We start from the raw sequence: 19,402 nt of genomic DNA on the forward strand, positions 1-19,402 counted from the left end.
ATACAGTAGTATTATGAAATTTTAAAACCACACTGACATCCATGGAAAAGTCTTCCAGACACAAAACAAGGAAACAGTGGCCTTAAATGACACACTAGATAAAATGGATCTAATTGATAACTTCATAGCATTTTACCCCAGGGCAGTGGAATATACATTCTTTTCAGTGAGCATTGAATATTTTCTAGGATACCACATGTTTGGACACAAAATAATTCTCAATAAATTTAAGATCAAAATCATATCAAGCATCAGTTCTGAACATAATGGTATGAAAATAGAAATCAATCACCAGAAAAAAAATTGAAAAACACACAAAAACATGGAGGCGACATAACATGTTACTGAACAATGAATGGGTTAACGATGAGATCAAGGAAGAAATTAGAAGATACCTTGAAACAAATTAAAATGAGAACACAACAACCCAAAATTGTGGGACACAGCAAAAGCAGTCCTAAGAGGGAAATCCATCGCATTACCGGACTACTTCAAGAAACAAGCAAAATTTCAAGTAAGAAAATTAACTTTACACTTAAAAGAACTGAAAAAAGAACAACAAAGAAAGCCCAAGAAGGCTGAGTAGAAAGAAGGAAATAATAAAGATCAGAGCAGAATTAAACGAAATAGAGTCTAAGAAAATACAAAAGACCGATGAAACCAAGAGCTGGTTCTTTGAAAAAACAAATAAGATTTAACCAGACTCATCAAGAAAAAAAAAGAGGACCTGAATAAATGAAATCAGAAACAAATGAGGAGAAATAACAACTGGTACCAAAGAAGTACAAAGAATTTTAAGAAAATATTACAAACAACTATATGCCAACAAATTGAACAATCTAAAAGAATGGATAAATCCACAGAAACGCATTCTTCCAAAACTGAATCAGGAAGAATCAGAGAATCTGAACAGACAGACTACAACTAGTGAAACTGAAGCAACAATCAAAATACTCCCCAGAAACAAAAGTCCTGGATTGGATGGCTTTACAGGAGAATTTTACCAAATATTCAAGGAACTAACACCTATCCTTCTCATAATACTCCAAAAAAATTCAAGAGGAGGGTAGACTTCCAAGCTTATTTTATGAGGCCAGAATTATCCTAATTCCAAAATCAGATAAGTCCAAAATTGGACCAAGAAAGAAAATTATAAATTGAGCTTTTTTTTCATGATTGTCCACCTAAGGAAACTTTTTAAAGAATATTTCTTTTTACCCAATTGCCTCCGTCTCATAAACTTTTTGGATTAGAGATGTAATTTTTATCTGTTTATGTAAGTGACCCTTTGAAAGGCCACAAAGCATAATAATATCCAATATATTTTTACTCTACCCCAAGAAGCAATCTGCCCCATTGGTGGTGATATTGCCCCATTAAGAAACATACAGTACACTAGGAAAATCAAGTGAGTTCTGGTCACAACCTCAAGGACCAAAAAGGGAGGCAATTCACAAAAGGGAAATGTAAAATTCATTACCTCCAAAAAGTGAAAAAAATATTATAAACCTCTGACTGTGATTTCCAGATACAAGGAATTTCTTATGGGGATGGTGTTAAGGAAAGAGGAAAAAATTTATATGTTTGGTTAAATAAACATAAAACAGAACTGAGTAAATGAAATTAATTCTAGGGGTTAATAAAATTCCAACCTTAATAAGGGAAATTTTCAGTAAAATCTTTATCGTAGTAATGAACTAAATTCTTATCTTCATTGAAACCTGTTCTAATTCTTTTTCAACTCTACATCTCCAGAGAAAACATAATGTCCATTTTTTTAAAAAGAAAATACAACACAAGGTATAAAATTATGAAAGGAATACAGTGTCATGATATTTGAATTCATTCCCTGGTATTGACATTTACCTTTTTAAAAATGTATGTTTCTCAACAGCCATTTACACAAAGACAGCTTCAAGGAGGCAAAAAGTTGAATTAATATTGACCTTAAATAAATGAAGAACTTAAAATTATGCTCGAAAACTCAAAAAAGAAAAGATTTCCTAAATAGAATAATAAAACACAAAATTCTTTAGCTTGTAAAAAAAAAAAGAAATAAAGGGGTAAGAATATTCAGTCATATATATCCAAAAGAACTGAAAAGAGAATTTCAGAGAGATATTTGCACATTCATGTTCAATGTAACATTATTCACAATAGCTGAGAGGTGTTAACAACCTAAAGGTCCACCACCAAATAAATGAATAAATAAAATGTAGTATGTAAATACAATGGGATATTAGCCTTGAAAAAAAAGGGAATCCTGTCACATGTTACAACATACATGATCCTGAAGGACATTATGACAAGTAAATGAACCATTCCCAAAAAGATAAATATTGCACGATTCCTTTTATATAAGATATCTAAAGTTGTCAAACTCACAGAAACAGAAAATATGATGTGGTTGGGGGGTTGTTGTTTACTGGTGTGTCAAGTTTGTAAAATGAAAATGTTCTAGAGATCTGTTGCACAAAATGTACACAGAGTTAACACTGCTATGATGTATACTTAAAATGGTTAAGATGGTGAATTTTGTTTTAATTGTAATTAAAAAATACTCATCATCAAACCAATAGTAGGTAATAATCAAAATTAGAATTACCTCCTCTAGTTTTTTTGCATATAATTCAGATATACAAATAAAACCATGGTAAACAGACTCTAAACATATCTGGGCAGATAAAATATACTTACATGTGTAGAATAACAACAAATGTCCACTTATATCATCAATTTAAATTCAATTATATATTAATAGCATTCAGTGTGTATTTATAAGTCTATAATCCCTTAAATAAATCTCCTAGGGAATTTGTGATAGAGAATGCAGAATTCTTCTGATTTTAGAAAAGTAGTATAGTGCATGTATTGATCATTATTATATAACTCCCACAGTAAGGTCTGAGGCAGCATCTTTTCATCAAGTACATGAACAATGCAGCAAAAACTATGAACAGTCACACTAGGTAGGATAATTAAAGACTATAAATAGCTTCATGTCAGTTCCGGTCAGATTAGGTTTTGCTGCCAAGAGCTTTTTAGATTCCAGAAAAATGGACATATGGATCCATTATTATAGTTCAAGAACCTGTCATCATTTTTAAGTGTGTAAATATTAATTATGTTTCATTCCCCATGATTTCACTATCAAAGTAATTCCAAGTAGACAAATAAAAACATAACTAATTCAATGTCACCACATGTGTTAGCATAAAGAACACTGACAGTTAGAATCCACTAGTTCAAAAAATGAAATATTCCATACAAGTTTTTACATGAATTTATCCTAGGCTAAGGTCAATTTTGTGTATTGTTTCTAATCTCTCTGCCTGTACTATCCAAATGATAGTCACTAGCCATGAACAGCTTTTGAGCATTTGAATGTGTCTAGTCCAAAGTTAGATGGACTATGATTTAAAAATCTCATTGATTATTTTCATATTGATTATGTTAAAATGATATTTTGATTATTTTGACCATACAGTGGGTTAAATAAAACATATTATTAAACTTCATCTCTCTCTTTTTAGTTTTTTAACATAGCTACTAGGATATTTACCATTATATATGTGGCTGGCATTACATTTCTGTTAGACAATGTTGCTCTATTCTCATATTAGTCATTATGGGCAAAACTAATTATATTAAAACATTACCTCCTCTACGATATCTCTCCTAACTACCCACACAGGGAGAATATGAGCCCTATGTATGTAATTCCATGGCTCCTATGCTTCCATCACAGCACTATTTCATTGTATTTTAATTGTTTACTTGTCATTCCCCAGGTTGAAATTTCCTCAAAAAAGAGACTGGACTTTTTTCTTTTTTAACCAGGAAATACTGAAGTTATTGTATAGGCATAGAGGAAGACTACCCAATGAAATACTATTAAGTTGATGTGAAAAGTTAGACAAAATTCTAAGACCACAAATGACTGGAACAATAGGCACTCATAAATTGTATCCTCAGTCTTTCAAAAAAAATTAAAAGAGAATAACATTAGTAAATTTTAAAAGTTCCATTTTGTTACAGAAAAAAAACCTTTAAAAATCTAGGTTGTTTTCTTACCTGAAGTCAAATTCCTAGCTGTACTTTGTGATTTCTGCATTTCAGTAGATTTAAAATTGAGATCATCCTGCATTATCTTCAGCTCTTGATTGGTGATAGAGGATACCTGTTTCATACGATTTATATTCTGTATTTTCAGAGAAAGAAAATGAAAAAATTCCACCAATTTAATTCTCTAATAAAGCTCTTAGAAAACACTGCTAAGGGATTGAATGTTTTGATTGGGTAGTCTTTAAAATACATCATTTATCATATACATTTTATAGAAGAATACAATGATATTCAAATAAGGTTTTCTCAGTAAGGACAGGCTAAGTTAAAATTCAAATATTTTTTTATATTTGCTTTATTTAAGTGCACAAAAATGCAACAACAATATTTTAAGAACTGACTTGAGTCCTACAACACTAACTATTGAAAACAAACAGAGCATTTTTCCTCTCACGGTACTACCCACTAGAGACTGCTCAATAAGCATGTTTTGCTGGGTCAAGATACTCATTATATATGTTGTTCTCTTGTAGATCTTAGAAGAACAGAATTCCTTCTATTTACAATACAAATTACAGTGTAAAAATATATTAACATATATATTAACATTTTCCAACATAACGTATCTGGATTTTGCAGTTTATCTGTGCAAATGCTACTTCTAAAAGTTCCGATAGATTAATATGGAAGAGAATCTTAATAATTACTCTGAATCAGTCCCTCTCTTACTGCTGATTATTACTATTATATACATATGTATAATATTGAAATATGTCATCTTTTTCCCTGTCATCCAACCAGTTAGCTAAATTTTGCTAGAAAGACAAAAATTAATAGCTTAAGGAAATAAAATAATAATCGAGAGAATTTAAAGGAAAGAGATAATTTATTTACTTATTTATTTAGTATTTAAAGATTTTGTTTATTTATAGAGAGAGGTAAAGGGAGGGAGAAAGACAGGGAGAGAAACATCAAGGTGAGAGAGAAACCTGCAACTTGGGCACATGTCCTGACTGCAAATCAAACTGGCAACCTTTGACTTTGCGAGACTCTGTCCAACCAACTAAGCCACAACTGGTCAGGGCTAAAGGAAACAGTTTAAATGTAATAGTAAACCACTGCATTTATTTTGTTGGAAAAGATAATCGCAGTAAAAATAATGAGGACACTAGGTCAGGTACATGGTACTTACCCGACTACTGTGCTCCAAAAGTGCAACAATGCTGGCTTCTATCTGTGCCTTCCGTTCCAGTTCCTGACTTTTCGTTTCCTCAAAAGTCTCAATAAAAGCTGCCAATCGAGAAACAATGATGAAAGATTACTACTAACATACTTAACACCATATAAACTCTGATTTGTAGGTCTTAAAAGTACATTTTAGAAAAGCAAATTTTAACCTATTAGTGTGTAACATTTCATTAAACCAAAGGTAATTACTCAATAAGAACATTTCTGCATACTTTCAAACTTTTACTTTTTTCTAGTTTCTATTTTTTAAAGATTTTATTTATTTCTTAGAGGAAGGAGAAAGAGAGGGATAGACACACTGCTGTGTGAGAGAAACATTGATCAGTTGCCTCTGGCACACCCCCAACTGGGGCCCTGGACACCAACCCAGGCATTTGCCCTGATCAGGAATCAAACTGGTGACCTTTCGGTTCACAGGCCAGCATTCAATCCACTGAGCCACACCAGCCAGGGCTGCATAATTCCAAACTCTTTTTTTTTTTAAGATTTTTATTTATTTATTTTTAGAGAGGGAAGGGAGGGAGAAAGAGAGAGAGAGAAACATCAATGTGCGGTTGCTGGGGGCCATGGCCTACAACGCAGGCATGTGCTCTGACTGGGGATCGAACCTGCGACACTTTGGTTTGCAGCCCACGCTCAATCCACTGAGCTACTCCAGCCAGAGCTACTTTCAAACTCTTAAAAGTTTAATTTTTATGACCTTATAAGATACAAGTAAACTAAACATTTATATAGGCCCAGAAGTAAAGATAAAAAGGAGGTAAGAAAAATTCTGTGTTTACATAGAATATATTTGATACATCTACAATTATTAACATCTATTATAAGCCACTAACTTTATTTCTGAAAATAGTATTAATTACCTATATTATCTGAAAATGCGTATTTTACTTATAATGCTGCATTAATCTTGTCTAAATAATTTAATAATTTTTTCAGATTATAAATATTCTATTAAATCATTCTTTTTCTTGTCTAATATAGAACCAATACACAATTTGCTTTTATGTACATTCTTAAAGTATTTCTATGGAGCTTCCAAAAATTAAAACTTATAGTTAAAAATAGTTTTACAGTTAGTATAAAACAATGAATTTTGATGTAATTTTTGGTACTTGCTGAGATTTTAAAGGAAAATCAGGATATTGTTAAATCAGAGTTGGCAATTATTGTTTTATAGCATGCTTCTTTGAAGGTAACTATTGACATCAGACTTAGGGAAGCTACAACCAAAGGCTACTGAATTTCAGTTAGTGACAGAACCAAGTAACAATAAATAATTAAGTAAATATTGTAAAAGCAACAAAAAAGGTGAAAGATATTAAAGCTGAACATAGTGAAACAGGTAAAAGAGAATATTCAACATTCAATCAGTAAGTGGTCTATATAGATTCTCTATGCAAACTGTAAGTACTAGATTTAGAATCTATTCCTAACATACAATCACAAACACATATACCTTTTCAGAATTCTTTACTTTTTCAGAATTCTTCACCTCTCCCCTAACTATGCTAGATCTTTAGTAATCCTTCAAGGCAAATGCTTTGAATGTCCACACTTCTGCATTTATTAGCCATTTTATCCTTCCCAAATGAGATCTCTGATTTGGTATATAAGTGAACAGCTACCTGAAGATACAGTATTTTCATCTGTAAGACTAAGACTTACTGTCCATATTTTCTTCCCTTTTTTTAAGCTCCTTGTACTTCTGATTCATTTCACCTATAAGAGATACAAAATATAATGTTAATTTCAAAAACTCTAGATACAGCGCTCTAAATTAGAAATAAATCTTAGGTGCTTCGTATGTCATTAGTCATTGAATATTCAATATTTTCATTTAGCTGTAATTCTTGTACACTGAATGCTAGAATCTTTTAAAACGGCTATATTTGTATGTTTGACTATTTGGAAATAAAGAATCTTCTGACTGGAAAGGACTTAAAGGCTTTCCAGTGGTTCTCTATATTAGTCCCAACTTGGAGCTATTCAACCTACACAAGAATACTACTGGTGATGGGAAACAGAAGATGCCAAAAAGTTCATTCCATCTTTGAATAGCTCACATTGACAAGCAAGATAGCAGGCTAACTTCCCCTACAAAGCGTAAAGTTTAGATGTTTCAAAAGCAATTAAAATTAAAGTGCACTAAGTGCTATCATAAAAAAAAGTTATATATACAAGTACACAGCAAGGTAAATTAATTTAGTTGAGGGGTTCAGGGAAATTTTCTCTAATATATTATTTAGGCTGCATTATAAAGAATAAATGAATAAGAGTTACCTGGTTAAAATACAGAAGATTAATTTCAAAGTCAAAGCATTTGAAGGTGAGGATGAATATGCTAGAACAAAAACTGAAAAAGTGGCATGGTTGAGGCAGAGAATGTAAGTGAAAAAAATGGCACAAAGATGAGCTTGGTTATATAAAAGTCTGAACTTCCTTCTATGGACAATGGTAAAATTACTGAAGAATTTTAAGCCGGGAGAAAATGGTCAGTTTGCATTTCTGAAAAATGTTTCTGGTCTGAAGAATCAAAGAGTAGTAAGATGGAGGTAATAAGACTAGTTAGGAGATTGTCACAGTAATGTGGGTAAAGATGAATGTTGCCTGGAGTAGAGTGGTGGCAAATTAGGATGTAAGGTTGTGAATAGTTGTTTGAGACATTTAAGAGCCAGAGTGAATGGATTTTGGTGAGGTTAGACTGGGAGAAGTCAAATGTGACTCCCAGGTTTCTACTTGAGTAACTGAGGACATGGTGGTGTTTTTAACTAAAAAGGGAAGCAAACTGAAGAAAAAGCTGCTTACAGCCATTTTGGATGTTTCATTATATATATATATATATATTTATTTATAATATATTTGTATATATTTATTAAATATATATATTTATTTATAATATATTCATATATATATATATGAATGGCATGTTTAAAAGGGCAAAAACCTGAGGGCCAGACAGATGGATGAAATCTGACATGTTAGCTGCATAAAGAGGCCATCAGCAGAGGTAGATCACAATTACTTTATGACAACAGGATTTTCATTGTAACCAAAATTGAGTTTTGGAGGCACATGGTATTTTCTTGGACTAGTGAGACAGCTGCAGCCCTGGTCCCCTGGGCCCCAGTTAAGAGTAAACTGAATAAATTTGTGTTTGCTCTATTCTGGAGAAACTAAGGAAGCTTATAAAGATAATGTCCAGCAAGGACAGAGGGAATAATAAGCCAGAGATTCCTGAGGAGGTTCTTAATGAGGAACCAGCATATAAAAGGACTTTAGGAAGAAGACTTCAAAGAAAATAGGGGAAGCCAATGGTTAAGTGTCCGGAGGCTAAAACCCAATGGCTAGCTTGTGTTCCATATATACTCCTATAAGGCGTATCGTTTGTTCAAGTACTGGCTATAGTAGCAATAAAGTTAGGGTATAGAGAAAGATAATCAGGTAGAGCTCCTAATTACATGGAGGCATGCATTGCCACTTGTATATAGACTTTCTTGGTAGGAAATGAGTTAGGACTACATAAAGGTGAATGCAAAGTCAGAGGCCTGCATCTGCAAACAGTCTTTTTGCTTTCTGATCTGAAAATATTTTTCCCAAGCTCATTGAGGACAGCCCTGATACACAGAAAATCTTGCCAAGGCCCTCCAAACAGTACTAGTAGTAAAAAGTGGAAAACAAAACCAACTATCAAGGATAGTACAATAAATACCCAGTAATCATGGGTTCCTAGCTATGAAACATACAGAAACAACAGGGGACACCCAGAACCAAGAGAAAACATTGGGTTCACTCAGGCTAAGGCTTTGAATGCATTAACAACTTTACTGGACTACTATTCAGTTCAATGGAACAGCAATGGTCTCAGAATGTACAATTATTTGTGAGGGGGCAGAAAGAGAAAATTCATAATAAATGATAAAGTTTGTAAATGACTAAATTTTAAAAAAATACATTATAGACAAATTAAGATTTGTCCTATAGTAATGTCACCATTCATTTACCTATGGCAATGTATTTTGAGTTAGCAACAAAGAGAATGAATATGTGTTTGTAGCACATGTGATCTGGAATGCCCTCAGAGGAGAGTGATGTGCATGTAAATATTATATAGCCTATGAGAAGTAGCAGGAAATTTAATATCTGCTGAACCCACCATGGCCTAGGTTTCTTAGAAAATCCGAGCTTCTTGTTTTGGCTGAGAAGTTGCACCCCTGAGAGATTAGTCAGGCATTAAAGGATTAGGAAGAGGCCTCCAACACTGGCTTTATAGAAATTTAAGTCATCTCATCTTTTTTCTCCTTTAAAAATCTTTTAAAAAATATCTTTATTGATTTTGAAGAGAGAGGGAGGAGAGAGAGTGGAGGGAGTGGGGAGAGAGAGAAACATCTCTCAGTTGTCTTCCACAACACCCCCACAGTCTACATCAAACCCACAACCTATGTACATGCCCTGACCTGGAATGGAACCTTTAGGTGTACGCTCTAAACAACTGAGCCACGCCAGCCAGGAGTCGTCCTCTTTTAAGAGAATCTCCTACACATGTCGTTTCTAGTTCCTCATCTTGTTATTAGACCAGCGGTCCCCAAACTTTTTGGCACCAGGGACGGGTTTCATGGGAGACAATTTTTCCATGGGAGAGGGCAGGGGATAGTTTCAGGATAATTCAAGTGCTGTAGGGCCTGGTTCCTAAAAGGCCTGGACTGGTACCGGTACTGATCGCAGCCTGGAGGTTGGGAACACCTATATTAGACCTCAAGACAGCATGAGGCTTTGCCTCCTGCCATTCCAATGAATGTCGGGAGCCGACCAAGAGCTGATCCTTGACACAGTTGGGATGGATGAGACACATCTGCACAGCAGAGGTGACTATGGCTGGATCTCTTGTCTATCTCTTCCTGTATGCCTATCCCTGCTATCAATAGGTGGTGGGATTTCTGGACCCCTGTGCTTTACAACAAAAAATCTGCACCATGCCTCTGATTCTGTGTGAAATGACTTATTGCCCACAGAAGAGAAGTCCCTAACAACCCTAGTGCTGCCTACTTCCCCCACCTGGAAAGTTAAGGACAAAATTAAACTATGGGCAGATCAGCTGCCAGAGACTGAAGGAAGCTGTTGCTAGGGATGCCCCTTAAGGAGTCACCACTTAAAAGCTCAAGATTTATTAGAGCCACTACCCATCCCATACCCTGGACAGGAATGTTTATTGAAAGGACCAGGTGGGTAAAGAAGGAAGGAGTTTTAATTAAATGTAATAATCTCAATACATGGAAATGAATATAAAACATGGCCCCCCAAGATGTATAAGTCAGTAGACCTAGGCAAAAGACCATTTATCTAACTTAGACAATCTAACCTCAATAAATAATAGCTGATTTTTAAATCACCCCTTGCACCCTTTTAATTTAGACCAATCTATAGAACCTTAGTAGACATTTAGTTATTAATTGGCACCTGAAAATTTGTGCCGGTATAGCTTTGTTGGCTAGCTGATTGATAACCCTCTGGGTCAAAATAACCTTTGTTTAACATGATTGATCTGTAAAACCTCCTGTACTTTTCAAAGTTATTTCTATGGTAACCTTTTCTGCTTTAATAATCACACTATGTACCTGCTCCAATGAGTATTGTATAACCTTCCCTGTAAAAATAAAGATTGATTCTTCTCGGGGAGTCAGTCAGGCCTAGAGAGCCTGGCTGTCCTCTGGCACCCCACGTGGTGTCTGTCTCCTTTGCCCCTGAAGGAGCCATTCCTCCTTCGAGGACCCTGAGACCTGTCGAGGCTGGACCCCAGCAAATGAAATTGTTCTCAATAAGATTATATGACTTCCTACTCAATTATCAAATCTAAGGGGCAGTTTCCAACTCTTATTTTACTCTGCATTATCAGATACTATTGATACATCCTACCTTCTTTCAGTTTTTCTCCTTACGTTTTTTGTTGGGGGCAGCTTTTCTGGGTTTTTTTACTTCAGATAATTCCCTCTCTTCATTCTCTTCATGGCTTTCTCTTTTTTCTTCACTTAAATTCTCGGTTCTGCTGTTAGTTGACTTCTAATGCTACATTATATCCAAGGAAATCTCACTTATTCTTGTGGTTTAAGAACTCCTAAATCTGACCTTTTCACTAATTTTTAGATTGTTTTATCCAATTGCTTACTAGAATAATGAATATTCATCTGGATACATCTCAGGACATCCTAATACTATTGTATCCATAACTCATCAGTCTTCCTCCTCACAGTATGCACCTCTCTTTACTCCCTATTACATTTAGAAGTCCTTCACCATACACTTATCATTCAATTCAGAAACCTGGCACATTCCTCCCTTCTGCTACCCTCAAACTCATGCTCCTAGTTGCCATCAAATTGAGCTGAAGACATACCTGGTCTGTGTCCAGCTACAGAACTGCAGCTGGATTAGACAGGACAGAGCTTCCATATACTTTAATAGATTCCCAGCTTCATAAAACCTCCTCCCATACACTGTTGTTAAGTAGAAAAGAGGTCAAGGCACTAGGAAACTGCTCTATTTTGTGATTTTTCAGTTGGATGATTACTATGTGAGGGGATTGTGAAAAGCAATATTCAGATGTGGGATATCCTAAGGTAGGGAGTTAGCAAATCTGTCCTTAGATTTGCAGTCACAGGAGAGGACAAGATTAGAGATACAGGGAAGATGATCAGTATATACTACTGGAGGTACAAAGCAGGCAAGCAAAGAATCTAATGTAGTAAAATCAAGAATAAGAAGACCAAAGGAGAGGAAAAGGACACAGGGTGATTTCAGAACTGCCTTCAGATTCTGAGAACTTGATGTGATCATGGTTGTACATAATGTATTCCAAATTTACTGAGTACCTACTTACTACGTGCCAGATACTGTAACAGGTGCTATGATATAAAAAAAGAACAAGATAGCTACCATTCTTTCCTAGAAGGGTTTACAATCTTTTAGGTGTTTAAAAATAAAAAATTACAACACAATACAAATATTGTAACTGGGGTAGGCGTGAAATACTATGGTAAATAGAGGGGTGAAAAGGGTTCAGGAGGTTTTTACAAAGAAAGTGTGTATTAGTAGGGCACTTTAACAGGTAATGTAGAAATTACAGAAATGCATAATATATTTTCCAAAAATGTATAGTCTATTAAATATCTCAAAATTTACACTATAAATTTAGGCCTTTCTTTCCCTTACAGAGAGAAAAGAAAACATGGGAATGGACTGCTACAAAAGGATTGGGATATTGCTGAAAACACACTATTACTTTTTGATATTTTCTGCTAGCCAGCCACTGGAGTAAGGGAGATCTAATCTTTTTGTTCTACCAAGGGACCAAGTATCACCACAACTACCTTTGTCTTCACTGTCAACATGTTCATCTGACTCTTACTTTTCTGCCATCAAATGATCCAGGGGTTGGATCATTTGATGTTTTTGTAATCCAGGGCTTACAGAGCTATCTATGTTTTTATTGGATTTTTCCATTACCTTTATCCTCCTTATTTGCCCTTCTCCCCCACAAACACCGCACTGTTGTCCACGTCCAAGATTCCTTTTTCCTTTGTTCTCCATCCCTCTATCCCCTACTTCTGGCCCCCAGAACTATCAGCATGCTATCTATGAGTCTATTTCTATTTAGCTTATTAGATTACTTTTTTCATTAGATTCCACATATGAGTGAAATCATATGTTTTTTGTCTTTCTCTGACTGGTTCATTCTCCAGATCCATCCATACTGTTGCAAAAGGTAAGTTTCTTCTTTGTTATGGCCGAGTAGTATTTCACTGTGCAAATACCCAACAGCTCTTTTATCCATTCACCTACTAACAGATATTTGGGCAGCTTACATATTTTGGCAATTGTAAATAATGCTGCCGTGAACATAGGGGTATTTATGTTCTTTTGAGTTAGTGTTTCAGGTTTTATAGGATACATTCCCAAAAGTGGAATTGCTAGGTCATAAGGCAGTTCCATTTTTAGTTTTTGAGATATCAACATACTGCTTTCCACAGTGGTTGCACCATCTGCATTCCCACCAACAGTGCAAAAGGGTTCCTCTTATTCCACATCCTTGCCAGCACTTGTTTGTTGATTTATTGATAATAGCCAGTGTGACAAGGTGTGAGGTGATATCTCATTGTGGTTTTAATTTGCATTTCTTTGATGATTAGTGATAGTGAGCATCTTTTCATATGTCTACTGGCTGTCTGTATGTCCTCTTTGGATAAATATTTATTCTTAAATTAGAATGGTTTTTGTTTGGTGTTGGGTTTTGTAAGTTCTTTATAAATTTTGGATGTTAATCCCTATCAGAGGTATCGGGGAATGTGTTCTCCTATTCAATGGGTTGTCTTTTTATACCATTTTATCAATGGTTTCCTTTGCTATGGAAAAACTTTCTGATTTGATGTAGTGTAGTCCCATCTGTTTATTTTTTTCGTTTCCCTTGCCTGAGGAGATATATCAGAAAAAAATATCACTACAAGAAATGTCCGAGATTTTACTGCCTATGTTTACTTCTAGAAATTTTATGGTTTCAATTCTAACATTTAATTCTTTAATCCAGTTTGAATTTATTCTTGTGTATGGTGTAAGAAGGTGGTCTAGTTTCAATTTTTTGCACATATCTGTCCAATTTTACCAAAATCATTTATTAAATAAACTATTTTTAGTCCACTGCATGTACTTGTTATAAAGATATAAAGTATAGTTTAACCAACCTGCAAATTGGACAATAAGCAACGATCCATTCTTCATTGAATGTACATTGAGAGACTAGAATAACAATGAACATATGCCATTTGAAACTCAGATACCAGGAGATAAACCAAACTCAAATTAAGTAGGTTATTTTTATGTTCTGGGGAAAATATTAGTGGGAAAATACTTTCCAAAATATGTTTTGGGAAAATCACCAGGAAAGTTATTCTGAGTCATACACACATCATTCATCTAATTCTAACAGCAGCCCTAAGAGATATGTGGCTACCATTATTATCTCCACTGCAAAGATAAGGAAACTAAGGTACATAAAGGTGAAGTAGCAATTCCAAGACCAGACAGTAAAATAGCACAGCCCAGGTTTGAATCCAGACATTCTGGTTTCAGAATCTGTGCTCTAAAATAAAACTATTCTGTCTTTACAAATTCCTTTTCATCTGAAATAAGCAAAGAATAAAAGCTTCCAACCTAGGCCTTGGAACTCTGAGTATAAAGAAGTATCCCATAAACAATGAAAAAAAAGTGTTATGTTTCATATTTTTACTGCACTTGAAAGAAATATATAAATTATAGAATAAATTGCAATGAGATCATTAAGAATTTACAACAGTAACTGAATGGTCCTATAGCATTTTATGTATACTTCTAGTATGATACATATTTGTCATACCATAGCAGTTATTTACCGTATTTTTGGACTATAAAATGCACCCCCCCCCCCCCAGTTTGGGAGGAATAATGGTTGTTAATGCTGCTGTTCAGTTCTGTTTACATTTACATTGGTGAAATATTATGTTATTTATGTTATTAAATATTTTGCCACATTTTTTGCTTCAAAATTTTTCCCCCTAATTTCCTCCTCCGAAACCTAGGTGCATCTTATGGTCCGACAAATACAGGTATCTGTATATGTTATATTCATGATCACATGATAGCCAGTTTTACAATTTAATCAATCTTTGGGAAGATACTATCTTCTAAAAATGAAGGAGTAATTTGTGGTAAGTAATAATACCCAAAATACTTTTTGGGGAGGTATGTGATGACATTTTTATTAACTAATAGTCAAACCTTGTCTGTGTATGTAGACATCCAGGAAACTAGCCCCACCTTGTGGACCATGGTAATACCACAAACTCAGGCCTTTGAGAATAGTGAATTGTCAGAAAACTGTATAATATCTTGATTTACAAAAACTAAGAAATTTATAACAACTAGCACTGGTAAGGAAGCACCTTCTCATACATTGTGGTTATATGAAATGGTACAACTTTTCTGAAAATAAATTTGCAAAAGGAATTAAGCTTGTGAACATAAGTAATAGTCTACTCAAAATTTCACTTCTAAAAATTAAATAAATTTTTAAATTTTCAATTGCAGTTGACATACAATATTATATCAATTTTGGATGTCATATATAGTGATCAAACATGTATGTAATTTAATAAGTGAACACTGATAAGTCTAGTACCCATCAGAAACCATACATAGCTATTACAATACTGACTATATTCCCTATGCTGTACTTGATATCCCCTGTGACTATATAGCTAGGAATTTGTACATCTTATTTACCTATTAGAAATATGAAAGTTAAAAATCATGCATGTAACAAAGTTATTTACTGCAGCATTGCTCTTGGTAGTAAGAAATTAGAAGCAACCTCAGGTCAATGTAGTTACAGCAAATACTCTTTAAAAACAATAAACAACAGCAACAACAGATGACAGCTAATAGTTGTTGCAAGTGCTTAATATGTACCAGGCACCATTCTTAATCTGGCTTTAAAGTCACTATGCTATACTTTTTAGAATGAAGTACACATCCTCATATGGAAGAATATACATTACATGTAATTAAATGAAAAGACTCACACTCAGAAGAACTATATAGTATTAGACATATTTTTAAAATATATGATTGGCCTAGGCTGGTGCAGATCAGTGGATTGAGCACCACACTGTGAAGCAAAGGGTTGTGGGTTCGATTCCTGGGTAAGGCACAAGCCCCCAGTAGGGGGCACAGGAAAGGCAATCACACATTGATGTTTCCCTCCCTTCCCCTCTCTCTAAAAATAAGTAATATCTTAAAAAAATAAAATATACGCTTGCAGATGTACAAAAAAAGTCTAATAGGCTAAAAATCAAGTTATAAACAATGATTGCCTCTGAAGATTGGATTGTGAGGAGAAAAGAGATGACTTTTATTGTACTTTATAAACTTTAGTACTGTTTAAATTGTTCACATTTAGTACAAACCAGAATCATATATAAAAGCACATAACTGTAAAAAGTAAATTAATCAGTCTTTAAAAATTAGTTAGAGAAAAGATTTCAAAAGCAGGAAGGGGTAATCTCATACATTCTGAGACTAATTGCTCAGTTATGGAAAGCACATGAAAAATCATTTGGCGCAAAAGACACACACACACACACACACACACACACGCGCGCGCAATGAATATAATCCAAGTGATTCAAAGAAATTCTGGGTAAGTAACGTTTGTAACCAGTAATTTCCTGATAAAGATGGCAGATTGAACATGCACATCCAATTCCAATACCACTCCCCTCTGCCAAATTCTGCTAAAATTATAAATATTTTTAAAGATACAACTCCCAGCAACAAGGAAAATAAAAAAGAAAACAACCGTAATAAATTTTTGGAAGCAAGAAGCAGATGGACAAGTGATAGGAAGCCTGTCTAACTCTAAGCCAGCATTGAGTAAAGTGAGAAGCAACCCAATTTCAAAAGGCTCAGGAATTCTGTACAGAAGTCTGATCACTTATTTTGTGTTCCTATTGCAGGAAAGATTTTGTCATATCTTAAAATAATACCACTATTCTTTATAGAATTTAATGTAAAATAGTGAAGACTAAAGTAAGGGCCTGATTTAAGAGGACTAAGAAACATTTTCTTCGAGGGACCTTAACTTTCTTAGTAAACAATCACCTTATCAGAAACAGAAATTACTCAGCTATACATTACAAGTAAACCATAAGGTGAAAGGATTTTTATTGAAAATAATATCATGTATTAAGTGAGACTGTAAGTTACTATTATCTATTTTTGGTTACCTATTTTACCCAGAGTAACAATGCTTTTGCCATTACTTTACCTTTCTCATACAGATACATTTTATTTTTTAAAATATATTTTATTGATTATGCTATTACAGTTGTCCTCTTTCCCCACTTTCATTCCCCTCCACCCTGCACACCCTCTCCCACTCACATTCCACCCCCCTCTAGTTAATGTCCATGTGTCGTAAGTTCTTTAGCTTCTACATTTCCCATACTGTCCTTACCCTCCCCGTCTATTTTCTACCTACCATCTATGCTACTTATTCTCTGTACCCTTTCCCCCTCTCTCCTCCTCCCACTCCCCTGTTGCTAACCTTCCATGTGATCTCCATTTCTGTGATTCTGTTCCTGTTCTAGTTGTTTGCTTAGTTTGTTTTTGCCTTTGTTTTAGTTGTGGTTGTTAATAATTGTGAGTTTGCTCTCATTTTACTATACATAGTTTTTATCTTCTTTTTCTTAGATAAGTCCCTTTAACATTTCACAAAATAAGGGCTTGGTGATGATGAACTCCTTTAACTTCACCTTATCTGAGAAGCACTTGATCTGCCCTTCCATGCTAAATGACAGCTCTGCTGGATAGAGCAATCTTGGATGGAGGCCCTTGCCTTTCATGACTTGGAATACTTCTTTCCAACCCCTTCTTGCCTGTAAAGTCTCTGTTGAGAAATCAGCTGACAGTCTGATGGGAACTCCTTTGTGGGTTACTGTCTCCTTATCTCTTGCTGCTTCTAGGATTCTCTCCTTCATTTTAATCTTGGCTAATGTAATTATGATGTGCCTTGGTGTGTTCCTCCTTGGGTCCAACTTCTTTGAGACTCTCTGAGCTTCTGGGACTTCCTGGAAGTCTATTTCCTTGGCCAGACTGGGGAAGTTCTCCTTTATTATTTGTTCAAATAACTTTTCCATTTGTTGCTCTTCCTCTTCCCCTTCTGGTACCCATATAATTTGGATGTTGGAATGTTTAAAGATGTCCTGGAGGTTCCTAAGCCTCTCCTCATTTTTTTGAATTCTTATTTCTTCATTCTTTTCTGTTTGGTTGGTTGTTTCTTCCTTCTGGTCCACTCCATCGATTTGAGTCCCAGTTTCCTTCCCATCACTATTAGTTCCCTCTGCATTTTCCTTCATTTCACTTAGCGTAGCCTTCATTTTTTTCATCTAATTTCCAACCAAATTCAACCAATTCTGTGAGCATCCCAATCACCAGTGCTTTGAACTGTGCATCTGATAGGTTGGCTGTCTCTTCATCACTTAGTTGTATTTGCGGTGGAGCTTTGATCTGTTCTTCCATTTGGGCCATTTTTTTTTTGTCTTGTCATGCCTGTTACATTTGAGGGGCAGAGCCTCAGGTGTTCACCAGGACGGGGTATCGCACGTGGCTAGATTCAACGCTGGGTTGTGGGGGCAGGGTCCGACAGGGGACCATGGCGATTGCTCTGCTCTTTGTCGGATGTCAGTCCCTTCCGCCACTTCCCCCAAGTAAACTGGGCCTTTCTGGTGCTAAATCCCATGTGGGTGGGCTTGTGCACGTTCTAGGACCCCGTGGGTGTCTCCAACAAACTCTCCTGTGAGGCTGGGAGTCTCTCCCTGCGCCTCAACCTCCACAGGTGTTTTCAATCAGTGTCCTGAGGCTCTGTTTCCTGGCGCTGGGACCCTTGGTTGCACAGTCTGTCTCGCTCCCCAATTTTGCCTGGTTTATCTGCATGCGGATGTGGGACTGCACAGTCAGCCAGCTGCCTTGTGCATAGTGCCTCGCTTCACCATCACTGCCTCGCTGGGTCTGCCCATTGCCACCCCGCACCCGGTGTCTGGCAGCCGCCACCTGTGTGCCCAGGGTCCACCCAATGTGGTCTTGCACACCCGGGATGCCTTATGCCTCCAGTGCCACCACTTTTTGTGCCTCGACCCCTCTCCACCCAGCTTCCCGACTCTGCCCTTCCTACCGGTCTGGATGAATGTGTCTATTTTAACTCCTTGGCTGACTTCCATACGGTTCAATTTTCTTTTCGTTTCTTTTTTTTAAAGATTTTATTTATTTATTTTTAGAGAGGGAATGGAGGGAGGGAGGGAGGGAGAGAGAGAGAGAGAGAGAGAGAGAGAGAGAGAGAGAGAGGAACATCAATGTGTGGTTGCTGGGGGCCATGGCCTGCAACCCAGACATATGCCCTGACTGGGAATCGAACCTGGGATGCTTTGATCAATCCACTGAGCTACGCCAGCCAGGGCACAGTTCAATTTTCTGTCAGTTCTGGTTGTTATTTTGTTTCTAAATTGTT

General features: G+C 35.7%; 1 protein-coding gene across 2 annotated transcripts in view; it reads right to left on the reverse strand.

Moving 5' to 3' along the window:
* The window catches only part of IFT74 (intraflagellar transport 74), a 106,056-nt gene that overhangs the window by 26,073 nt on the left and 60,581 nt on the right, over window positions 1-19,402 (reverse strand). For both annotated transcript variants that reach the window (XM_045840515.1, XM_045840513.1), the window contains exons 14-16: window positions 6,982-7,035; window positions 5,258-5,355; window positions 4,075-4,201 (exon numbers count right to left, since the gene is read on the reverse strand). In XM_045840515.1, the coding sequence (XP_045696471.1) occupies window positions 4,075-4,201; window positions 5,258-5,355; window positions 6,982-7,035 (279 nt within the window). The remainder of the gene's footprint in view (window positions 1-4,074; window positions 4,202-5,257; window positions 5,356-6,981; window positions 7,036-19,402) is intronic.

Source organism: Phyllostomus hastatus, unplaced genomic scaffold, assembly GCF_019186645.2.
Source record: "Phyllostomus hastatus isolate PE091 unplaced genomic scaffold, TTU_PhHast_1.1 phas_contig_34, whole genome shotgun sequence".
NCBI lineage: Eukaryota > Metazoa > Chordata > Mammalia > Chiroptera > Phyllostomidae > Phyllostomus > Phyllostomus hastatus.